The 26119-nt window shown below is 34.9% G+C and overlaps 1 protein-coding gene across 1 annotated transcript; it reads left to right on the forward strand.

Moving 5' to 3' along the window:
• Positions 1-1607: 1607 nt before the first annotated feature.
• Positions 1608-25525, forward strand: LOC145594787 (CHD3-type chromatin-remodeling factor PICKLE-like). Its single transcript, XM_081651121.1, has 31 exons — positions 1608-1857; positions 2396-2545; positions 3318-3455; positions 3547-3701; positions 3812-3973; positions 4358-4599; positions 4743-4838; positions 4931-5067; positions 5169-5387; positions 5517-5624; positions 7621-7671; positions 7787-7886; positions 8774-8916; positions 8993-9096; positions 9221-9359; positions 9665-9834; positions 12158-12224; positions 12435-12557; positions 14327-14433; positions 14510-14591; positions 14887-15087; positions 16192-16342; positions 16435-16540; positions 16626-16700; positions 19378-19439; positions 19625-19701; positions 20242-20372; positions 23019-23367; positions 23919-24036; positions 24345-24418; positions 24621-25525. The coding sequence occupies exons 2-31, from the start codon at positions 2399-2401 to the stop codon at positions 25020-25022; spliced, it is 4236 nt and encodes a 1411-aa protein (XP_081507247.1). The 5' UTR covers positions 1608-1857; positions 2396-2398; the 3' UTR covers positions 25023-25525.
• Positions 25526-26119: the final 594 nt, after the last annotated feature.

Here is a 26119-nt window from a genome sequence, read left to right on the forward strand (position 1 = left end):
CATTATACAAGTTTATCAGTTTTTTCTGCTTATATCTGTTGCCTGGAGTCTTAACAACCACTTAAGTACTTCAGCTGGTACTTATTAAACATTTTCAGCAGCACTTTGTGCTGTTTTGTAGCAGAAGAGGACTTTTAAGGCAAGCAGTACACAGTAACTGATGCAAATGTCTTGAATATTGTTGAGGTTTGCGTACATTCATTTTGGAGTTCTAATATATACTTGGTGAAGGAACTCACTGTTTACTGTGCACTTATGATATATCTGAGTGTACGGGTGTACGATGTATTTTTTCGTTTTGAATGTTCTAAAGTGTTGGAAACTGGCATTGATGAGTGACGAGTGTTTGCCTCTTTGGATATAACCTTCCTGTAGGAGATCAATGGAAGCAGAAAAAAAGAGAGTATGCTCAACAAGCTTGCTAAGATGATTAGCCGATTAGGGGATATGTGCATAACTGCGTAAGTCACAAAGCTAGATAATTAGCTCTTTTCTTGTACAATGCTTGTTTAAATAGTACTCTGTACTCGGTAAAAAGCTCTTTTCTTATACAATCGAATATTTTGAAACACATTTGGGGTTATAAATTTTGGTTTTACTTTGTGGTATAAATGTATAATGTCCAGATCGAATATTTTGAAACGCATTTGGGTTATAAATTTTGGCTTTACTTTGTAGTATAAATGTATAATGTCCGGGCATAATGCACATTATAATCAATCCTACTATGCTTTGGTTTTTTTTTTTGAAGCAATGCTATGCTTTGGTTTTATTAGGTACTTACTAATATATTAGTGTTTCTAAATCATTATCGATAAAATTATAAAGAATAATGTGATATGATTAAAACTTGTGTAATTATAGATCACTAACCATATACCAGTGTTGATAAAATTCAACTATGTAAGAGAAAGAGCCTCTTGAGGATATGGACATATACATATGTAGTAATATTTTAGAACAAGTACATGAGATGTGTTATGATAAGTGAACCATTGAAACCATTTTTGTGAGGCAAAATCCAAACGAAATCGGTCAATAAAAGTTAACCTAGAAAAGTAATTAAACATTGATGTGAATCTACTGTAGCTTCGAAGAAGGCCTTCAAAAATAATCTAATTCAATGTTTTTTTTATTTTTATTTATTTTTTTGAAAGCAATCTAATTCAATAAATTGATACTCATGTATCCAATATCCTACTCCGTATGTTTTCACACATTTCCAAGTAAAATCGTGAAAGAATAATGTCAAACATTCTCTATCACTTTGGATATCAGAAAATCAATATCCAAATTGTTGAAGTTTGATATCATACAATTTTGAATCAAACAATCAAATCCAAATCAATTATTGTATTTCATTTGATAGTAATAGTTTTTATATAATTGTTACTTATCGTAACTTATTCCCAATATCCACAAAAAAGGAAATAATCATGATTTTTGATTTTGTTTCCATTAATAATTGATTCACTACACTAAACATGATTTCATTTCAAAATTTTCATTCTTAATAGCAAAACACCATTACAAACTCACACAAAAAAAAAAAAAAAAAAAAAAAAAAACCAATAGAAATGAGATAAAGTTTAAAAGTAAAATACAGTAGTATATAAATAAAAATATAAAAAAATGTAAAGTAAAAAGTAAAAACTGTGTCCTAAGACTCTTAACCAAAAAATAATCTAAATACTAAAAAATAAAATTAAATACGAAGTATAACTGTTCTTCTTCTTCTTTCTTTATACTCGCCGGAGAAGGCAACTCAACTGAACAACAGCTAAATTTCACTGAAAATTTTCGCCGTCGATTTATTTGTTGACGGCAGTTTGCATTGTTAAATTCGGAGCTACTAAGGTAACTATTTTGTTCTTAATTTAATCATCGTTTAGAATCTCAAAAATTAATTAGTGATTTTTTATTTTTAAGAATTAGGGTTTTGTATTTCGAATTTCGCAAATTGGGCAATTCATGAGTTTTAGGGTTTTTTTAATGCTTTGTTCGTGTCGAATAAGCTCGTTTTTCTTCTTTTGGAATGTTAATTTGGTTGATTTAGAATCTCTTGGTTTGTCGTTTTTCCCAGATTGCTTTTGCGAATGCTTGAAAGCAAAGTGCTGGAAAAAAGGAGTTGGGATTTTATCTTTTGATTTTCTTTTTGCGTTGATATTTAATTATTTAAGTGAATAAATTGTTTTTCTGGTAGTAATAATGGAGATTTTTTAGCATTTTTAGCTGTCTTTCTTTCAGAAGATCTATTAATTTGGGGCTTTTAGGGTTAGGGTTAGGGTTCTATGGTAAGTGAAAGCTTGTAGTTCTGGTGCTTTTATTTTTTGGTGGTAACTTGGTTGTATGAATTTGATGGGGAAGTGTGATAATGGAATTTATTTTCTTGCAGACAATGAGTAGCTTGGTGGAGAGGCTCCGTGTAAGGTCAGAGCGAAGGCCTGTGTACAACATTGATGTATCTGATGATGAGGCGGATTTGGCACGTGGAAAATCTGGGAACCCTTCAGAGAAGCCTGAGAGGATAGCTAGAGAAGATACGGTCTGTGACACTTAAGGATTCTTTATTTTCTTTGGTATATTGAATTAAAGCACTCTGTTGGTTTTCAGTTTGAAATCGTGTTGTTTACTGTACATTGCTCAAAACTTATGATTCAGTTTGTTTGTGGCCCTGCAGTAGCATATAGTAGTTTTTCTTAACTGTTCTTAATGTGATCTCTGCGTAGTTATATGGATGGATGTGCTGATGTGCAAAAACCTAACCTTTCTTCCCATCTTTGTACACAAGTTTTAAATTTAAATACATGACACAAGATTAAAACTCAAGGATTTGTACGGGGAGATTTATGTAGTCCAGGCTTCATTGTTACTTGATTGTGTGCATTTGGCGAGACAAGATGATTATTTGGTCATTAGATGAAAGTGATGCTTCTTTGTCCCTCAGATTGCTCTTCCATGGAAGGGACATGCTCATTTGATATAAAATCAGGTGTACCAATTTTCTTGCTGTATTTTGTTTTTTTTATGCTATTAATTTGTTTTCTGGTGCATGATTGCACATAATGTTTGTTTAGCCTCCCATGTAGATATATGATTTTGTGTGTTATCTTGGTTTTGATGATGTGATCTTTACCCCATTGTGTTACTGTGTATGGTATGAGTGTTTGGTTAGAATTATGTCGTTCTTTGATTGTGGTGTTCTGTTTGTGGGGCATGATAAATTTTCTGTGGTTTTCCATACTTGCAGAGTTGCAGCCTATGAACTGAGCCTTTTGTGACATTTGTTGTAATGCATGTCTTCTAATGGTTTGCAGAAAGAAGATCTATGCCAAACATGTGGAGAAAGTGGAAATCTGCTGGAGTGTGAAACTTGCTCTTATGCTTATCATCCCAAGTGCTTAGTTCCAAAACTGAAAGCACCCTTCCCTGCTGATTGGAAGTGTCCTGAATGTGTATGCTCTTGCATACAATTGAGTTACTTGTATTAAGTTTGTAGGATATCTTTTGGTGAATGGATTATGTGAAATATTATTGGCCTTGTAGGTTAGCCCGCTCAATGACATTGAGAAAATACTGGACTATGAAACGCGCCCTACTGCAGCTGAGGATGGTGATGCCTCCATGTTGGGTTCGAAGCAAATATTTGTCAAGCAGTATCTTGTGAAGTGGAAGGGATATTCCTACTTGCATTGCACATGGTAATCCCCCCCCCCCCCCCCCCCACACACACACACACACTCATTTGCTGCTTCTTGTGTCTGGAAGCCTATCTGATACCCATTTAAGAACTGATATACATATGTTGCAGGGTGCCTGAGAAACAATTTATTGAAGCCTATAAAACCCTTCCTCGTTTGAAGACCAAAGTGAATAACTTTCACCGGCAGATGTCGTCAGCTAACAATTCAGAAGATGATTTTGCTGCTGTTCGATCTGAATGGACTACTGTTGATCGGATCCTTGCTTGCAGGTTTATTTCTGAAAGAATTGTAAATCTAGTGATGAATGTACCTTCATGCTTTTAAGTACTTCAAATGTTTTAAACCATTAAGTTCCATTGTTATGGTTGTCTAGGTTTGGGAAGCATCACTGACATGTGGTGATCTAGGCTTTAGTTTTTATGGAATATTAAAATTTTGTCTGTGCCCCATATTGTTTTCCGAGTTATCTTTTTTGGCATAGATGGTTATTAACAAGAAAAATATTTGGGCTATTTTTACACAATACTAACCTTCAATTTCTTATTTATACCAGACTTTTTGTCTTGATTTATTAATTTCATGGTTGTTTACTGATTTTTTTTTTTTTTTTTTTATTTTTTTAATTATTATTATGTATTTATCTTTTTTTGCAGAGGAGATGATGAAAAGGAGTACCTCGTGAAGTGGAAAGAACTGCAATATGATGAATGTTCTTGGGAGTTCGAGCCCGATATATCCGATTTCAGGCCCGATATTGAAAGATTCAACAAAATACAGTCTAGGCGTCGTAGACATTCTAATAAGCTGAAGAACGTCCATCGTGATTCTGCAGAATCTCATAAGAAACCAAAAGAATTTCAACATTATGAACAGAGTCCTGAATTTCTAACTGGAGGTGTATCAAAATTTTCCTTTAATGTTTATAATTTTTTTATACTCCTACATTGTTACATTATTTTTTCTTTTGCAATTTTTCCTCTACGTATTCTGCTTCCTTTATTGAAATAAATTCTAAAGCTTGATTTGCTTAACTTGAAGGCTCACTGCATCCTTATCAACTCGAAGGGCTGAATTTTTTACGCTTCTCATGGTCCAAACAGACGCATGTGATACTGGCTGATGAAATGGGTCTTGGTAATTTATTGTGATTTCAAATGTTTGTGAGTGTGTTAATTTTTTTTCTTTTTTTTGTTTTTATAGCTTTTGAAGAATTGTGATGACTGCAGGCAAGACTATTCAGAGTATTGCTTTTTTGGCATCTCTTCTTGAAGAAGGAGTTTATCCCCATCTAGTGGTGGCACCACTGTCAACGCTGCGCAATTGGGAACGTGAATTTGCAACTTGGGCACCGCAAATGAATGTTGTATGTATCCTGGAGTTTCAATCTATGGCCCCAGTACAGGGCTTCCTGCTCTATATTTCCTCTGAGTATTCATTATGATTATAGATTGCTAATAAATGCAGATTATGTATGTTGGCTCTTCTCAAGCTCGTAGTGTCATACGGGAATATGAATTTTACTATCCAAAAAAGTCTCTCTCAACGAAGCTTAAGAAAAAGAAATCTGGTCACATTTCCAGTGAAAGCAAACAAGATAGAATTAAATTTGACGTCCTGCTCACGTCATATGAAATGATCAACCTAGATTCTGCATCTCTGAAGCCAATTAAATGGGAGTGTATGGTAATGTCCTTTATTTTTGCAGCAGATCAAAGCTTTTGAATCCAATCTGATTTATATAAAGAATCAATGCCATCACCAGTATAGATTCTGATTTGTTTTCTTGTAAATTGTCTTCAATTTGTTCTGTAGATTGTGGATGAGGGTCACCGCTTAAAAAACAAGGATTCAAAACTATTTCTTCAATTGAAGCAATATCAGAGTAAACATCGTGTGCTTCTAACTGGAACACCTCTTCAGGTTTTCTTATCATACCCTAGTATATGGTGTTATAAATCTTAGCTTAGTGTTTACAATTTACTGTCTGTTTACAATATGCAACCTCATTTTCAATTTCATAAGGTTCACAATTTTTCTAGCTTTTTATGGTTTGACTGTTGATATAATGATATGCTTGATTGAATTCTGATTAGGTGATATGAGGTCTATAGTCTATTTTAATTTAACTATGCATTGGTATGAAGATTAGGTGACCTTACAAATGTCTGATTGTCTATTACTTGGATTTTAAAAGAGATGTTAGAAAGAAACTTAGTTATTTTTTATAGTTTACCTATTGATATGTTTTGTTCTGGATACATGTAGCCTCAAAATTTTAATAGTATTGTTAGCTTTATCTCTTCAAATCCTTTCCCTCAGATAGATTCATGCGAATCTCAGGATACTTATCATGTAGGAAGATATTATATTGTGACATAAGAATCATGTAGGGAGATGTTATATTGTGATGGAAATTGTACGTTAGATTTGCATCTCCTCTTTAATTCACTCTAGATCTATTCACGAGAATGCAATCTATTGGAGTTTTATGTCGAATTGGAAGTATTGAATAATTTCTCTCTCTTTCTCAATTTTGTAGATCCATTTATGCTTATTAACCTTGGCTGTTAGCTATCGGCATTGTTAAGTTATCAAGTTGCCATGTTATTCTCATGCCATAGTTCACCTATCTTTTTATGTATTGTGAAATGCTTAGATGGCTCTATTTAATATAATACTATACTCCTTTCTTTTTATCATGATGTACTTAACTACAACGTGCTCTTGTTTTGAGGAGGTGTGGATCTGTGTATGAAAAAGGTAAATAAAGTTAGGCAGGGGGATTAGAAAATGGGTGGGTGTAAGGAAAAAAAATGAATGAAGATAGAGAGAGTGAGCGGAAAGGTAAAAATATCTTGGGTTCAAGGAGGATAAGATGTTGAGATATATATGCCAAGTTGAAGTTGGTACATTATATAAAAACACCTCAAATTGTAAGCGGGCAATCCCTCTAGTTTATTTATTTATTTATTTATTTTTTCCCTATATTTTTACACTTATGACCGACTCATAGTTTTTGGTTATTTAATTGACTTCAATATAAAAAGATATAAGTGGGGTAATTGGGGTATTAAAAATTATAAGAAAAGATATAAGTGGGGTAGTTGGGGTAATAGTATGTTGAAAAATAAGGAATGTGAGAGGATAGAAAAAAAAAAAGTATAGTGGGTATGTGTGTGGACCATGAGAGGAGAGTCACATAATAATAATAAAATGTAGTAGTTTTTGCAACCGACTAGCGTCTCTCAATCACAAATTCAGATAATAAATCAGGAAGAAGAAGGAATTTTTGATTAATCGTAGCTAAAAGCTTGCGTACAAGGTCTAATGGCTTTAGGCCATAGCTCTCCAAAGTTCACAATACAAAATAGAGAAATTTCTGGACAATCCCTCTCTCTCTAAGGCTAGTAATATTTATACTACTCACTTTACTACATGATGCGGCGTAAAGCCTTAATTGCTCAATTTACTACTTCTTGTCTTCTTCCTAAGTTACCCTAGTAAAAGGCTAATAAACCAAGGTTGCCAGCCAACAGCTTTAAGGACTGTTGCTTGATCCTTTAGTGGAGGTGGGTTGTGATCCTTCCCCTGCTGCTGCCTCCTCTGTCGCGTGCTGTATGTCGGGATCGCTGGTGGTGGTTGTGGGTTCATTACAGTTTGCCAAAAAAGGAAGTGTGACACTTCAAAACATACTGCCGATTAAGGAAAGTGTAACACTTAATAAAATGGAGGGAGTATATCATCATAGATTGTAGGGATATACAATATCATGGGTTTTACGGTTTATGAATTTCACTTTATGGTTCAGCTCCATTTCTGTCTCTGGTCGATCTTTTTCCTTCATGTTTGCCATGATTGAATTGCTGAAGTTTCTTGCTACTAATCCACCTCATGATCTTTTGGTGAATTTTTGCAGAACAACCTTGATGAGCTGTTCATGTTGATGCACTTTCTTGATGCTGGGAAGGTCAGTCTTTTGATAGGAGCTTTGAGAGTGTCATTTTGTTATCCTTTCTGAGGAGATCATAATTGTTTTCATAGTTCATTTGTATTCGTCTGTGCTCATTATAAATAAACTGCAGTTTGGAAGCTTGGAGGAATTCCAGGAAGAGTTCAAAGATATTAACCAAGAGGAGCAGATTTCACGGCTTCACAAGATGTTGGCTCCTCATCTTCTTCGAAGTATGAGTCACGAACCTTGTTCTGTTGATGCATTGTTGTGTGATTTTGTCACTTGATTCAGTTTTTTCTGAAATGAAATTGTTCAATTAAGGTTATATAGTATAAGTAGTAGTAGTAGTTAGTATCTGATCAAGCCATCTGGTGTTGCATTTGTGCTCTATTTTTTTTGTTGTCGTTGATGATGTTGTTCGCTGTTCTTTCATTCAGCTAGCTAACGTCTTTTTTTTTTTAGAAGATTGTGCTCATCCGGTTCAAAGTGAACCTGCTGTTTTCTTTGGCATCTCATGAACATATTTTGTTGTTTTTCTTGTCCCTTCCTCTTCCTCCTGCCTCCTTTTTTGCACTACTTCCATCACATCTTCAATTGAGAAGTTAACCTCAATAAAGAAATAAGAAGGTTTGATATGGAAATGGAACTCTTAATTTGAATCTCCTTGTATTCAGTATTCTAAGATATGAATTATTATAAACTAAAATTGAAGTGCTTTTATATGAAATTATGTGAAATATGAACTTTTTTGAAACTGTGCTTACTGTAATGTGTAGTTTACTAGTCTTTGATTCCACAACTAGTTTGTTTGTTTGGTTTTTTTTTTCCTGAAACTTGATTTTTAAATTGGTAATAATATGTTTAACAACTACCTCAGTTATTTATGTTGCTACCCCCCTCTCTCCCAACGCAAAAAAGTCAAATGAAATAGCTGCAGTCTTATTGGTTAAGCTTGAATGGAAGAGAAATTGCTGGGTTCATTAGTCTGTTTGAACTGTGTTAAAATGTGATGGAGAGGCTATATACTTATTGAAAATTGGTACTTAACTTTCATCTATCTAATTATATAGGTCTTGCATGTAGATTTGATTATGACTTCAATTTTTGAAATGTCCAGGGGTAAAGAAAGATGTGTTGAAGGAAATGCCTCCTAAGAAAGAGCTCATCTTACGTGTTGAGCTAAGTAGTAAGCAAAAGGAATACTATAAGGCTATTTTGACTCGTAACTATGAGCTTCTAACTCGTAAGGGCGGTGGGCAGGTGAGGCTACTGCTTTGGCAAATCTGTGTTTTAAGACATGATAGGATCTAATGTTTGAGTGCTCTTGATTTTCCAGATTTCTCTTATTAATGTGGTCATGGAATTGCGAAAGTTATGCAATCATCCTTACATGCTTGAGGGTGTCGAGCCAATAATACCAGATTCAACTGAGTCCTTTAAGTAAATTCTCATATTTTGCCTCCTAGTGAACCCTTGTCTTATTTTTGGGATCTTTGGACTTTGGTTAAGAGGCTGACTTTCAACTTTGAAAATGGCTAACTGCCCTTTTTGTACTATATGACAGACAACTTCTTGAATCTTCCGGAAAACTGCAGTTGTTGGACAAAATGATGGTGAAGCTTAAGGAGCAAGGACACAGAGTTCTTATTTATACTCAATTTCAGAATATGTTGGACATACTTGAAGATTACATGACTTACAAGGTTTTGAAATTGTTGCATTTTGTCTTCATTGGCGGTGCCTTTATTTTATCTTATGTACTGCATAGTTGGGTTTGCATCTTTTCTGCAGATCTTGACCTTGTTGGATGATCTAATTCTGCACAGCCATATTTCATATTTCAGTTTCCATGACTTCATGTTTTATGCAATCTTGTTTCTTGCTCTTTTAAATGTGTTGATGTGGAAGTCTGTAGTGTTATGTAGTTCTTGAACAGCATTATATTATATTATGATTTTGCTCAACAACAGTCTTTTAGCGGTGGTACTTGATTACATTCTTTTTCTAGAAATGGCAATATGAACGTATTGATGGCAAGGTCAGTGGAGCTGAGAGACAAATTCGCATCGATAGATTCAATGCCAAGAACTCTTCCAGATTTTGCTTCTTGCTATCTACAAGAGCAGGAGGCTTAGGGATAAACCTTGCTACAGCTGACACAGTTATAATCTATGACAGGTGACCTCTAATTTCCGATTATCAGTCTTGTAATGGCCAAATGCAATGGCTGTGTACTTGTGTTTTATAGCATCATTTTGAAACTCATTAAGTTGCTTTAATTGAGACCTAATATAAAAAATGCTAGAAAGTTGAAATACATCAAATTCCAACTTTATTGCTGAAATTCTGGCCAATATGTTGAATTCTAGCACATTTACACCTGCAAGGCTGCGATTCTAGTTGTTGAATAATTTTTATTCTAATTTACTTTCGGATAAGTAATACGATGCTGTAACAAAAATAAATTACTGAATTGTGGTTCTTTTTATTTTTGTTTACCAAAAAAATAAAAAATAAAAACAGATTAACTTGATCTTGTTCTCTGATTCTGCCTGGGACAGATGTGTAGGTAAATCTATGATTCAGAATTGGCTTCTCACTTAATTGGGATAGCTCTCTGTAGTAAGAAAGTCATTAGATTAGGAACATGTTCCAACTTTGGAATTGGTCTTGAAAGATGTTTGTGGATCGGTTAAGACCACAAATTGGCTGAAAATTATAAAATTAACCTGCTGGTTGAGTTGGTCATGGGAGTGATTCATTAAGACATGTCCTTGAAATTAGAGAGTGCTCGATAAAGCATTGCCGTAAGTACATAGGGATCCTTGTTTTCTATTGCTAAAAACCCGTTAATGCGGAAGGGATTTCAAAAGATGGCTCGATATAGTTTATGCGGTTGGCTAGGTGCTCTGTGACCTATGTTACTCAAAGTTGGATGTTAGTGTTGGATGCGGGTATGTAATCAGGTTCCTGACCTGGTAATTTTATGAAAACTTTGCACGTTCAGTCTACATTTTAATGTTAGATGTCCATATTTTTGTCAGGTTCGAATCTGATACAGGCATTTAAAGTGAAATTCAGAATTAGAGTAACATAGTTTGGGATTTGACTTTTTTTTTAGCTTATGTCACGGTATAAAGGCGGAAGAAGGAAAAGGAGGACTTCGAGTTCGGTTATGACGATTTAGATGGAAATTTTTAGAGTAATAGTTTGCATGAGTGCCCGAAGATATAAGATTTGGTGTAGCCTGGAAAGGAGTTGGTGTGCAAGGGCCTTTGGACTTGTTGGAAGTAAATGGAGACTTGATGTTAATAATATTACAATTTTTGTGATAATTATTTTGTTTGTGGTAATTATTTAGCAGTGTGAATTCAGGTAGGACTTTAGGAGTTTCTTTTTCCCACTTAATTGTGTTTAATGTTTGACTTCTTGGGATCATAAATTTTCTGGGATTCTTATACTTTCGTGGCTTCGGATTAGGCTTGTTTGTTCTTAAATACTTTCTCTGTTTCTATTTAGATGATACGTTCTATATAGGTACACATATTAAGGAGTGAGATAGACATGTGAAATACGATAATACTCCTATTTAACCTCCTTTTTCCTTCCTCCTACTGACAGCCATATGAGCCACCACCAGCCCACCCTAACTCCACCCCACCTTCATATACTAATTCTTGTCCACCACCACCCAGATGTACTTCATCGGCACCATCGTCACCACCTTCATCATATTAAACCCGCAAAATTACTCAACCTTTATAAATTTCTAAAAAATCCAAAAGCATTCACTGCCTACTACCTTTAGATCTCACGTACTAGAAAAAGTAGACGGCGATGACGAAAGGTGACAAAAATGATGCTACAATCAAAGTTCTAGTAATTTAATTAAAAGAGTTGAAACAAAAAAATTCCGTATCTACACTTAATTAGTTTGTTATGCGGGGATGAAATTATTAGTCCTATTTACGGAATCAAAAGAGGAATGCCAAGATTGACGGAAACAAGATCTTAATCTAGTGGGTTAAATCTCGTTGCGATGATGAAGGATTCTGATGTGTTGAAGGCAGAGGGAGGAGAGAGAAAGAGGTGACGACTGATGAGGGGTGGTGGTGAGGAATGAGGTACAATACTACGATGTGGGTGGTATGTTTATTGGGTCAGGTGAGAGAAAGGAGAGAGATTGGTCTAACAATCTAATATGAGCAGGAGAGAGAATAAGAATAACGGTACAATTGATTATTCACCATAGAAAATATGCTAAAAAGCAAACGTGTCAACTTTAAAAAAAAAAACTTCCCAAAAAGGAATACCTGTAAACTAAAACAAAAAACGGAGATAATATATAGATCTTGCTGGATGTAATATAATTCCTGAGTCAGGTTATGTTTCTTCATGGTTAATGTATATTTTATCATTAACCCTGAGCTGTTTACTACAGCCTCATGTTTCAACCATATTCTGTTGATTTTTAATGTTCTCACGTTCTGCATTGATGCAGCGATTGGAATCCACATGCTGATTTGCAGGCAATGGCCAGAGCTCACAGGCTAGGGCAAACTAATAAGGTTAATTTTCATTTTTATCCACTTTGGCAGATTTTATCTTTTAATATAGCTTATATGGGCTGTTCAATGTCTTTTTAGGAATTTACATGTGGCTATTGCTGCCTAAACCATCTAACGTAGAGTTATTTGATATTTGAACTAAAAGATGTGGCATAATAGCATTTGGGTTTAATTTCTCTTGGATTAAGTTTTTTTTTTTCATTTCTGCAGGTCATGATTTACAGACTCATAACAAGAGGATCAATTGAAGAAAGAATGATGCAGATGACAAAGAAGAAGATGGTATTAGAGCATTTAGTTGTTGGAAAGCTGAAGACACAAAATATCAATCAGGTTTTTCCCTGTCTGAATTGTCAGATTGTCACTTAATTGATGACTTATGCAAAATGCTGTGGAATTACACCAAAGATTATAATCATCTGTATTTCAAATCTTCTAATCTCTTTAATGTGAGAGATTATACTAAAATATCTTTGCTGTCATGTTAGTTTATTTGGTACTGATGGAATCAGCTTGTTGATAAGTCATTCACTATGGTTAAGTGCTGAAATATTTTGGGAATAAATCTCTAAGGATTGAGAAAGTAGATCTGTGATCTAGTGGTGTATTATAATCTAGTGTAGGCAAGAAATGCATGCCATGTGTTGGGCGTATCCTAGCGACCCATGGCTTGGTTGATGTCTGTGGGTTTGTTACACATTGTAATTTGTCTTCGAACAAGATTGGACTTCACTCTAATCGCCAAATGCTGTTTGACTGGACTTGGCTTTGTGTGCTAATTGGGTGGTTTGACTGGACTTGGCTTTGTGTGCTAATTGGGTGGAACTCGATTCACACTTTCATAGATTTATTAAGTCACTGTCTTTGTTTCTTTGTGACAAGCTCAATGGATCACAAGTGCTACCATATCCACTAGGAACTAGGAGAAAGAGTTTATTATACCATTCCAAGTGTATAATTTATCCATTTGCAGCTTGAGCATGATAATGTAGCACCAAATACTGGTTTACAACACTCATAGTTAATAACTATATAGCTGAGTGCATACAAAGTTGTTTGCCTGTTGCTTCTTTCTGTAGCTTATAATATGTTGCATGCTGGATGAGGCTGACTGTTGGGAGGTAGTAGTAATGGATTGTAAAGGAGGTATAGCAGCAAAGGAATTTGGTTGGCTTATTTTGAATAGTTTTTTTTTTTTATTTTTCCTTCTCGTAAGTAGATTTCACTCATATGAGAGGTTCTGAGTGTATGCAATAGAGGTAAGATCAAATTTATATATTTGTTCATACGTCTTATATCAAATGTCCATAATAGATGGTTTTGGCCTTTTGGGCAACTTATCATGCTCCATGCTGTTGCCACTGCGACACATTACATAACTTCAATTATATACACACAGATACCCCACTAGGAACAGATGGAGTAGAAGCCGTGGATACAAGCACACCACGACAGGGGTAGGGAGATAAGTGTAACTTACTGTCTTACACAACACTAAAAGTTTTCAACGCTGTATAGCCAATGCCAATTATAGACCTGTTTTTACTTCTATTGCAACCAACTGGTAGATGTTGTCAGTGTCACATTTAATGACCTTGAACTTTCAAGTTAACATTTCAAGATCTTCCTCACTAAAGAATCTTCACATAAATGACTTAACAGTCTTCAGTCTAATAGACTCCTCTATATGGAGAAAACTTGGCTTTGAATCTTAGAAACTTTCAAGAGGTGGACCTGGCCTTGTAGTGAGTTTAATATTGCTAAGTCTCCTGTTTTGTATTTTTGGTGACAGCCTTGATATCTTGGCTGACTAGTACATGCACTTCTAGTAATATTTTTCTTGTACTTGCATGGGCTGATTATTTTTCATTCAATTCCATTTAGTGACCTTGGACTTTGCACTCAAATTTGGTCGTTTGACTACTTTTACCCCTTATTTTTGGCCTGGCAACTGGGATGACCCTTTGCTTTAATGTAATTGAGTTCATGATTCATCCTTGTTTGTTGTCTGTCGAAAAAAATGCAATTAGGCAAATCATTCTTTTTAGGCTGCTTTGATTATGAAAATACAAACGCCAGTGCTGATATTTGTTAGTTTTCAGGAAGAGTTGGATGATATCATACGATATGGCTCAAAAGAGCTTTTTGTTGATGAAACTGAAGAGGCAAAGGCCCGCCAGATTCACTATGATGATGCTGCAATAGATAGGTTAGTACATCTGATTGTCCTTTTTTCTTTAATGTGAAATCTGTATGTTAGGAGCTATAACGTTTATAATTTTTAGATTACTTGATCGTGAGCGTGCTGGAGATGAAGAGACTACTTTAGATGAAGTGGATGACAACGGGTTTCTTAAAGCATTTAAGGTTTGCATTCTGATCTAGTTTCTGACTCAAAGCCTACTTTTCTTTGCTTGACTATTGATATAGCTTGTAACCGCTTGCCATTGGAAAGATAAATTAATGTTTGTTGTTGATTTTCAACCTCGTGCTTTCTGATTCAATGTATTTACCTTTCTTCTTTTTTCTTTTTTTTTTGTTGTAAGCTTGTCATGTCCCTATGTATTTGTTTTCTGCCAAGACTTAATATTCTGTTGCTAGGATCAAACCACAATTTTAGTTCGAAGAGGTCTGGTCTGAAATTAATTATTATGTTATTTAGGTGGCAAACTTTAAGTACATAGATGAAGCTGAAGCTGCAGCAAAGGAAGCAGCGGCACAGAAGGCTGCTGCTGAAACCAAAAGCAATGTGAATAGCTCGGAAAGATCCGTTTATTGGGAGAATTTATTAAAAGATAAATATGAGGTGCACAAAGTTGAGGAGTTTAATTCTCTTGGAAAAGGAAAGAGAAGCCGTAAGCAGGTATTACTTGTGACTTTTTAGCTGAAGATAATGGCTACAAAATATAAATGTGCATTAATTGTGAACCTGACTTTTGACTGCTTCAATGCCATCATTAGCTCATTATTTTTGCATTTTTTTTTAGTGGTTTTGAAAACTATCAATCTTGTAATAGACCTTGTTTTGGGTGTAATACATATTGACAGAAGAATGCTGTCAATCTTTTATCTCGGCAAAAAATTAGTACTTGTTTAAGGTAGTGAAAGTGAATTGTAAAGTGAATGCATGATTCTTTTTACATGACATTGGAATGTTTTTGTAAATTATAAATAGATGCCTATGATGATTAACATATTGCATCAGTAGTCCAGATTAATAGCTTTTACCTTGACTTTTTGCTTTTTTGGTTTAGGTTTGCTAATTTTATAAGACAATTTATATGTTAATGACTGGTGTCTTAAATACGTAATTGGTCTAATGTATTTCTTGGGTACACCTTTAGTTATTCATATTTGTAATTATCCAATGATGAATTAAATTTAGCTATCCCTTTTAAGCATTTGTTAAATAAATTACCTTTTCCATTCTTTTTTGTTTGTGCCATTCAGAATATAGCATTTGAAGTCATGGGCTTTGACTCTGATTTTTATCTAATTATATAAGAAAAAACGTACTCATGTGCAATTGTGTTAGATTCGTCTTCTCATTGTGCAGTTTAAAAATAACTTTTTATAATTTTCTAGTTGAAGATGTGTGGACAAATTTGTGCAACTGTGCAAAAAACCAATAATGCAAATGGGAAAAACAAAAAGGAATGGACTATCTTTGTTTCAATATTGTAGGGCATATTTGTCTTGTGTTGCCTTTTTTTACTTAGTTATCCGTCCATGTATGGTGCTATTATATTAAATAAATTTGGTGGATTATTCGCAAAGTTGTGTAAGATGATTAATTAAAATTAAGCTCTTACTTTTAACTCTGTATGTGTTTTTTTTTTTTTTTTCCCTTTGGGGGAGGGGGTTCAATTCTTGTATTTTTGTGGTTGAAGCCATAATTTGATGTTGAGTATATGCACAAGATGGGAGGCTGATATATGCTTGACACTATGACATTACCCACCTACAGATGGTATCTGTTGAAGATGATGACTTGGCCGGTTTAGAAGATGTTAGTTCTGATGGTGAAGATGACAACTACGAGGCTGAATTAACTGACAGTGAGACAACTTCATCTGGAGTACCTTCTGGCAGAAGGACTTACAAAAAGAGAGCTCGTGGTATGTGATTCCAGTCTTATGTTTAAAAATATGAACGAATGTAAGTTAAAGGATATTGATTAGGTGAATATCGTTTGAAAAATTCTCTGCAGTTGATGGTATGGAAGCTTTTCCGCTGATGGAAGGTGAAGGGAAATCATTTAGAGTGCTTGGTTTTAATCAGAGCCAGAGAGCTGTTTTTGTGCAAGTTCTGATGAGGTTTTTAGTTCATACATTTCCCTGTTGTAAAATGAAAATTTATTTTTGTGGCCTCATTGACTTCTACTAATCTTTTTTTATATAGATTTGGATGTGGCGAGTTTGACTGGGTAGAGTTTGTACCACGGTTGAAACAGAAGACTTACGAAGAAATCAAACAGTATGTATTAATGCCCTTTTATAGTCTGAAAGTTGAGCTATCATCTCACAGAAAGTGAAGTTCCCTCCTTTTGGAAGATCATTTTTCTTTACTGACTTATCACCTGATATATGTCTATTTACTTTTATTGTTGGAATGAATCTGGGATTCTCACAGGAGGTTATGGGTGGGTTGTCGATGGGCCTACATTCGTTAGGAAATTAATGAGAACCCTATGAGGGAATGCATTTAATCTAATTGAAATAAAGGCCAAATTTCTGAAAAGAGAGACAGAGAGTTGAAGAGGTAGTGGAGGTCTTGTTGGAATTAATGATTGCAGATTTGCAAATATCTAAAATGGTTTTGATCAGGATCATGCTAAAGGCATTTAATTGGGAAATGCTGTTTCTGACAAGGCCTCCTGTCCTTGGCCACCGTTATAGGCTTCTCAATATTTGCTGTGTCTGTGTGTTACTGCCTCACTTTGTTTCAGTTTATTTACATACTTTAGCTAATTATCTTTACAGCCTATATGAGCTTCTTGTTGCCTTTGTCTGTTGCTAAGCCTGTGTTCACTAGAGCTTCCTGTTAATGGAAATGATGTCTAGTGGGCCCAGGTCATCTCTGCCATGCTTTGTCTTTCCTACGGCTGTCTGGTGAGCTCTGTCTTTCATGCGCTTCCCAAGACAGGAGATGTGTTGCCCTGGTTATTGACCTTGTCAGCGTGTCAGTTATCTCTCCACTTAATCTCTCTGTATCTCTTTAGCTTTAGTAGACAAGTGGAGTTTCTAGTTATTGGGATGAAGGCACAACTTCACAGTCTTGAGCCAAAAGGGGGAGCTGAATTCTTATTTTGTTTGTTATGTCCTTTCTTGGTCAGATACTAGGATGCACGGACTCGGGTACGGGTGTCGGACTCGGGTATGGGTCTAAGTGTCAGACTCGGAAAATTCTAAAATTAAGGATCCGGGGACACGCTTTTAAAGAGTCCAAATTTTGGATTTGGACTCGGGGACACGAAAATGCAAAAAAAAAAAAAATACTATAATAATAAAAAAATAGTTAATTGTTCAATGATTTTTTAATTTTATTTTAAATTTTTTGTTTAGTTCTGTACCTGACAGGAAAAAAAACAAAGTAAGAAAGAAAAGTCAAAGTACATTTATTGTTCAGATTAAAATAAAGATAAAAGAAAAGGGAAAAAAGAAAAGGTAAACTTGGTAAAGAGGAGTTAGAGGACACGTTATTATCCCCACCTACTCCCACCTCCACAATAAAAAAAAAAAGAAAACAGAAATTGCAACTTGAAAATGTCGAAGAACTAGAACAACCCAGCCTCCCGTCACCGGCTAAGAAAACCGGCAACTTCTTGGTGCTGCCTGTTCGTCTTTCCCTTCCGATCAAAAGCCCTAAGATTTCGACTCTTGTTTTGGTGAATCCGACCTTCTATTTTAGATCTAGGGTTTATGACTGACGAGTCCACTTTTTCTCCCAAGCGTCCGACCCGGATTCCGTGTCCGCACCCGGGTCGCGTCGCGTCGACACCGGTACGGTGGGGTGGTTGGCCGAGTCCGAGCTTCGCAGGTCAGATATAGGAAGATAGTCTCAAATTTACCTTTGGATATTAAAAAAGATTCAAATAGATGTGTGATTTACTGATTTACAGTAGTGTTATATGTTGTTGAATGTGAAATTGTGACTGGATTGTAAGAATTGAGATGCAATTAGTACTGTGCTTTTGTGTCCCATCACATGCTATGTGAGTGCAGGAGTGGAGTGTCAATGACTATCTGTCAATCCTAGCCTGTGGAATTGAATCATTGTCAGCTCCCTTAGAGTATTTTAGTTCAAGCTATTTCATTGAATGTTAAGTCTTTGTGTCTGCTTCAATGTCAAGGTCGATCATGACTTTCATATTTCATTTGTGTATTGGTGGACTGCATGGTTGCTAAGTGTTTTTATGGAGAAAAATTCTTGTTCAGAAGCTCAAAGAAAAGTCTATCGTGACTCAGATTGTATTTGTTTTTGGCATCTGGAGTTGTGAAGTCTGTGCATCTTCAAAAGATAGGTTGTAAACTTGTAATATTGTTTATACAACAAAAGGAAAGGACCCTATTCTTAAACATATCTTTTAAGCTGTGAGGGTTAAGAAAGAGTATGGGCTGAGTGGGCTGAGTGGGCTGAGTTATTGGGGCAATTTGTTAATTTGTTTCATAGTTGGTTTATCTAAGGGTAATATGGTAATCTTGTAATAAAGGGTTTTAATTTAAGCTGTAATAAAAGATAACGGAGGAAGCACTTTTTTATATTTCCTGTTTAATTTAATTTTGTTGGCAGTTATTTTACTGATGCCACATTTATCCAGGAAGAAACAAAGGAAATTTTGCGTGAAAGTTTTGTTATAGACCTTCTATGTCCCTTGTTAAAATTATTTAATTAAGGGCGCAAGTGATTGTGTGTATTAGTGTATGTTCAACTATATTGAAGTTTGTAGTTTGTTTTCCCTTTGTTAATATGATTCCGTTGAATGTGTACTCCTTAACTTTGATAGCTAGCTTAAGTGCTTAAGATTTGTGTAACGTTTGTCTTACATGTCCTGTTAATCTATTGTTTGTTTTCGTTTCACTTCCAGTTTTATGTGCTATTTCTATTTTAAGAAATTTATTATTATTGGTGTATTTTTTTTCTTTGTACACAGATATGGGGCACTTTTCTTGTCTCATCTCTCTGAGGATATCACGGATTCATTAAACTTTTCAGGTTATTTGCTTCTGTGTTTCTCCATGCATGCATGAATTTCGGATGTTTTTTAAGAAGATAATAGTACTTCCTTTTGTCAGGAATTTACGTAACTACTATTCAGCCTTTTTCATCGAGACATTTTGATTTTGGAATTGTCAGTTTTAATTTGCTGAACCCCAATGTTTTGCTTATGCTGATCACAGATGGTGTTCCAAAGGAAGGGCTTAGAGTTCAAGATGTTCTCGTCAGAATTTCAACCCTGATCATGATTAGGGATAAGGTAGATAGCACAAATTTTCTGTTGTGTCTTTTTTGGTATGCTATGTGCAGAATCCTTATAGGGAAACAAAACGTAAAATATTTGGCAAAGAATGGCTATCGTTCTGTCATTATGATGAAGCTAAGTGAATTCTGTGAATCATATTGAAGATAGCTTCTGCAACTTATACTATGCCAGTCTCTTATTCATGATAAGTCATTTGCTTTACATGTGGTTATTTGAGCCTCTATTTTTGACGATATTGGGCATAGGTATCTGCAGTTTCACTCTTTTTCAGTCATGATATGCTGCCAGTATTCTTGATTAACATAATTGTTTTAGCTTCTTAAGTTGATCTGGGTGGGATGATATCCATTATTCCTCATGCCAGATGCTACCTTTTGGTACACAACAGTATATCAACCTTACTATTAATGTTCTAAAGCTTGTTTCATTTTCTGTTTATTGAACTTGTCTATCCTGAATTATCATACTTAAATCATTGTTTACTGCTTTGTTTTTGTTAATTCCTTTCACTAACCATTTTGTACTACCCAACAGGTTAAATCTGCTTCAGGAAGCCCTGATGATCCCCTGTTTGCAGATGATATACTTTTGCGATATCCAACTCTAAAGGGTGGAAGAGTCTGGAAGAGAGAGCATGACCTTATATTATTGCAAGCAGTGTTGAAGTAAGTTCTACTTTTTTACTTTGAGCATTAAAAAATCTATCATTTTAGTTGAATATTCTACATGGAATATTGACCTTTCACCCTTAATATGAGAAGTATTAAGTATAGCTTCTTTAGATGTGCAATGACCACTTGGACTTTAGCCCAACCCCCTGCCGAATCTACCTGATCCATGACCATAGCCACTGGCACTTACTCTACAAAGTCTATTTTTCTTATGTTTTCCTTTTTGGAGGGGTTTTGGGCCCATATTAGGTCATATGTTTCATGCAAGTGCAAATTTAGTTCAGGTATAATTTGGCATGATATATCGAGTTATTAAAAGCTGATCTAATTGGAGAAACTAATTTTGGCACACCCCAATAAAGGAAAAGTAAACCTTAATGAACCTGACCATATGTGACCCAATATATTGGAAACCTAAACTCATATGACATCCGTATTGGAGAAAAACTTTAAACCTTATAAAGACCTTGGAATTTTAGACCAATCTGCATCCAAATGAACAAAACCTGATAACGTGATCTAATCTGATTTGTTATTGTCCCAAGCTTAAATAATACAAAATCATCCAATAGCAATACTAATTCCTAACTACGATGCTGAGCGATAACTGATTAAGCTCTTGAAAGACTTGTGTTGGCCTGACTTCAATTAATACTACCCTGGTACCTCTGTTACTAAATAGTTGCACCATCTCTTTTTTAAAGATCAAACTTTATAATCTTCTACCATAATTGTTCACTAGTCCTCCCTCTGTTCTTTTTTGTTCTACTTGCTTTCCATTTTAGTCCTTTGTTTTGTTTCACCTACTTGGCTTTATTCTATTTTTGGATTACCCCTTGTACTATTTTACCCCATCAACCCCACAGTAACTACACCTTTCCACACACACTCTTACTTTAATTACTTTTTTCTAACTCAAACCCACCTTGTTTACGTTCTCTTATTTTATCTTACTCCCTCTCACCTTTTTCAATATTTTCTAAATTTGTGTATTCATCGTAATTAACTAGAACATAGAACAGAGGGAGTATGTAAAAGAAAAAATAGTTGAGTTGTATCTATTTTAATGGTCATAATGTGTATTTTCGATATATTTAACTTTTTCTAATTTTAACCAATGCACAATCGAAGTCTTTAAGGTCAAACCAGTGCATTGGGTACTGTGTAAGAAAACAAATGATGCGAGGTATTATTAACTAGAAATATCTTGGATTGGGTATAACTCAACCCAAATGCTGAACAATCTCATAAAATGATCCAGATTAAATTAACCTGAGTTAGCCTGATCCAAATCTGAAGTGATTGAATGGAAAAACCCGAGATGACTTGATTTGAATATGATTTGAGCAATTACCTGATTAGAAATATAGAAAACCTGAGATGACGCAATTCACACACAACCCAAAATAACCTGGCCTGAACTTGGAACCAACAGATAAACTCCGAATTTCCCAGTATCAAATTCAATTTGATAAATTGGCTTGACTTGAACACTTGAATTGACAGCTCTAGTCTCATCAATCCAATAATAAGTAAGCTAAGGTTGTGTTTGGATATGGGTAATTCATTTTAAATGATTGAATTCAAATTCAGAATTTGAATATCTGGAATTCAATTTGAATATACATGTTTGGGAAGCATTAGAATTTCAACAATAACCATATTTGGAGACAAATAAGATTTGGGAGATAAAAGATTCAATTTACAATAGTTATAGCAATCAAACTATTAATAACTAATAATTGATAAGAAAAGATAAACTCCACCACAAAATTTCACAAAAAAAAAAAAAAAGAAAGAAAGAAAAAAAAAAAAGAAAAACTCAAAGTACAGATATCCGACAAACTGGGCAAACAATGCGACTTCGCTCTTCTTAACGATTACAGAAGCAAAAAAAAATTGCATGCTAATTCTTCGAAAATTACAATCTAATCGATTTGAATCAAAATGAAAATAATACTTGAATTTATAAACCCTAATTTTACCCATAAATTATTTTTTGAATGAATTTTTTTTTTTTACATGCCAAATAATAGAAATTGTAAAATTAAAATGAGTCTACAACATTAAATCTTGAATCTTACTTCAAATTGAGCAAAAAAAAAATAAATTGTAAACATCGAGATTGTTGCAATTGCCTTCATTTTGTAGTTGATTGACGAATCTCCAAAAAAAATTCGCTGCAGTTGAGAATAATGGAGGAGAGAGAAACGTTGTGGTGGTGTAATGATGGTAATGGAGGAGGTTGAAGAGGTTGGTTAGAGACTAGAGATATACGATGAAGAAGAGAATGAAGGATTTGAAATGACGTAATTTTAATGATAATTTGAAATTCATAACGTTAAACATAAGTTTGGCTTGGTTTGGATTTGGGCCAAATACAAATCCAAATTCCTAAACTTACCAAACAATGTATTTGGCCCAATTCCAGGATTTCAAATGAAATCCATGTATCCAAACAGGCCATAAAGTGAATTTGGAAACTATAGAACTGTAAAATTGTTACTCTTGGTCAAAGAAATTTGTACTCTCTTTCTGAATATTATAGTTCCTCGTTCCATTGTGGTGTTGTGCTATTTGCTTGTAGTGATAATAAGTTTTGATAAGTTGGTCACGCCTTAGCTTTAAATTATTCTGAAGGCACGGGTATGGAAGATGGCAAGCTATTCTTGATGATAAAGACTTGAGGATTCAGGAACTTATCTGTCAAGAGTTGAATCTTCAAGTGATAAATCTTGCTAGCCTTGCTGTTGGAGGTAATCAGGCACAAAGTGGATCACAAATGGCAAATAATATAGAACCATCTGGTGACTCTGTGAAGGGCACTGTTAGTCAAAATAATTCAGCTTCTGAACCAGCAGCAGGTGTAGATGCTACCACCATATTGTATCAGTTTCGAGAAATGCAAAGAAGACAAGTTGAGTTCATTAAGAAAAGGGTGCTGCTTTTGGAGAAGGGCCTACAAGCAGAATGTCAGAAAGAAGTCTTTGTAAGTCCATTTGTGTATTGCATGAACCTTATGTTATCTTTTATATCTGAGACTGTGGCTGGTTACTGAACAATTGCCTTCTTTATATGGTTTCATGGACTGATGGACCAGGTTCTCTGTTTTGTGCTACATGTATCATAATATGTTTGTGAACCCCCATACTCGTGCACATACACTTAATAATCTTCGGTTAATGGAATGGGAGATACAGCCTTCCCGCATGCAACTGATTAATATTTGATAACTATATTAAATGAGGACTGCCCTTGATACCTTTCACATGTGAGGCTTCTTTCACCTCAACCTCAGACCTTGCTACTAGCAGGGTCCTTGTTGGTGTTGAAATAAGGAAAGCTGACTCATCCAAAAAGTAACTATTCCCCAACAGAGCAAACAAAAGTAGTGGCAAATTTGTTTATATTCATATGATGGGTTTTTGTCAAAGTCCAATAACTAACTAAATTTGTTTTTGTGAAGCATCACACTGCATGTCTCTTTGGTATTGGCAAATTCTGACTGTATTTATTAAAATTTAAATGTTTGTAACATAGGGTGATGGGAAGTCTAATGGTGATTATTTTGAAGACTCTGAAAATGGAAACAAAGCAACAAGCATGGCAACTACAACAGCAGAATATACAGACAAGCTTCCTCATATTGAAGTGCTAGGTATGAGCTTTACTCATTATTATTTCTAGAATTGGTCAAAAAATATAAAGTAGTTTTTACTATTTGAAGACAAATAGATAAACTTTTTCTGTTTTTGGTTCTCTGGAGACTGCAGCACATTTTTACTATTAGCCATTTCTTTTATGTTACCACCGCTGTTACGTATTAGTTGCAACTTTGTAATATTTTTTGTCTCACAAATATTACCCCAAAGTTGCAACTAATATGTAACGGAGGTAGTAGAAAGAATCAATCAATCAAAGTCTTTATATTAGAAAGAATAATGACCATTATTGCTTTTCCTGCAGCTGCAGAAGAAGTATCTTCTGCTAGTCATGATACTGATCCTAGACGGCAGCAGCTGGCTGAACATTATAATCAGGTGACTATTTCTTCAAGATTTAGCTTTTCTGTTCCTATTGTCAGTCTACAAAGATTATAATGTGTAAAACCTAGCCTGTCAAAAATGTCTCGTGGCTTCTGCTTATGATTTAAAGAAAATAAGAAAAAAAAAATTGCTAAATATTTCCCTGATTGAAATTAAGGATTTTAAGTTGTATTTTGTTACATCTATTTGTGTACAGATGTGCAAGATATTGACTGAAAATGAAAAGATATCTGTTAAAGCTAGTATAAGTAATGAAGTTGATCCAAATTTGGGCAAGACACTTCACCAGCTAGAAGATCTTTGTGGAAAGGTCAACCAAATTCTTGCTATGCCTCAGAGTCATCCTACTGCCCATGTACCTGCATCAAAAGATCAGAAACAGCATGATGTAGCTCAGAGTAGTGTTCAAAAATTAGGCCAGCCGTCTGGTTCTAGCCCGGTTCAAGCAACCCAAACTGAAAGTAATCATGGTAACTTATCTGGGCAAGCTTCCGTGGAGATGGTGGATGATGAAGTTGATGCAAAGACACAAGTTGATGAAGGACAAGGTCTTGCTACTGATGAGCCTTCAACAAAAAAACAAAGGTCCTGCTACTGATGAACCTGTGCAGAAAGGAGAAGGAAAATAGGGTTTAGATGTTTTAGACTCAGATCTAACCCTATTGTGTATTTCATTTCCCTCCCAAAGTAGTGTATTCAAACAATCCAGAAACTCTTCAAACCACAGGTTTAGTTGATTTTTCAAAGGTTACTTGGAACAACTTACATGAAACTGGAAACTTTGTTGTGATCCTGCCTGTTGAGGTTATGAAGTCAAGCTGATATTATTCATCAATATCTAATATATCTTAGAAGGCAGGATCTTTCTCGAAATGGTTGATCCTCTCCTTGTTCCCTATATCAAAAATGGGACTATGGCAGCCTGCTATAATTAATAGAGGCTCTTTCATCTTTGCATTCTGAACAAAGGATTGCTGAATGGGCAAAGGGCGCCTAATCACCTATATTGGGCTATGGGTTGCTTCATGATTATATATGTAAAAATTATGTCTTGCATAATTTTATTTTATTTATTTATTTATTTATTTATATTTTTTTTTCTTTCTTTCTTTCTCGTCAGGAAGCGTTGTAAGAGATTATCTTACTTTTAACACAATGTGGTGCATCAACAGCCCGATTGTTTACTGACCATGCTGTAAGAGATTATCTTACTTTAAATAGCAACACAATGAGATGCATCAACACAACACCCCATTATTTACCGACCATAAAGCGTAATTGGTAATGAATTTTAATGTAATTTTGCAAGGAAAATTTATGCTACCATTCAGTACCATCTCTAATTCGGTAGTGAATGTTTCTATGTTAAATTTAATATTTTTGTGATGGATATGCACTACCCTGAAAATTTATGCTACCATTCAGTACCATCTCTAATTCGGTAGTGATTGTTTCTATGCTATTTGTAATATGTTTGTGCATGAGAGGGGACCGATGATCGGCCACCTGTGGGACAGACTCCCGACCCAGAAGTACGGGCAGCTACTCGGCCTTTTTCTGATCAATCTCCGCCGACTTTTTACAAATTACATAAATTTAGCACTACTCTCTACAAAGACGTAGACCTTGTTCTTTAATTTTGGTAGTTCTGCCTTCGATCAACCCTATTAGCTTCCGACTGATGCCCCCTATTTT

Source organism: Chenopodium album, chromosome 19, assembly GCF_948465745.1.
Source record: "Chenopodium album chromosome 19, dcCheAlbu1.1, whole genome shotgun sequence".
In the NCBI taxonomy this organism is placed as follows: domain Eukaryota; kingdom Viridiplantae; phylum Streptophyta; class Magnoliopsida; order Caryophyllales; family Amaranthaceae; genus Chenopodium; species Chenopodium album.

Bases quoted from the DNA above. Each gene is read 5' to 3' on its own strand.
- LOC145594787 (XM_081651121.1), top strand. From the start codon at position 2,399: ATGAGTAGCTTGGTGGAGAGGCTCCGTGTAAGGTCAGAGCGAAGGCCT. The intron at 12,558-14,326 runs GTTTTTCCCTGT...GTTAGTTTTCAG, and splicing joins AGACACAAAATATCAATCAG to GAAGAGTTGGATGATATCAT. The intron at 14,592-14,886 runs GTTTGCATTCTG...TATGTTATTTAG, and splicing joins GGTTTCTTAAAGCATTTAAG to GTGGCAAACTTTAAGTACAT.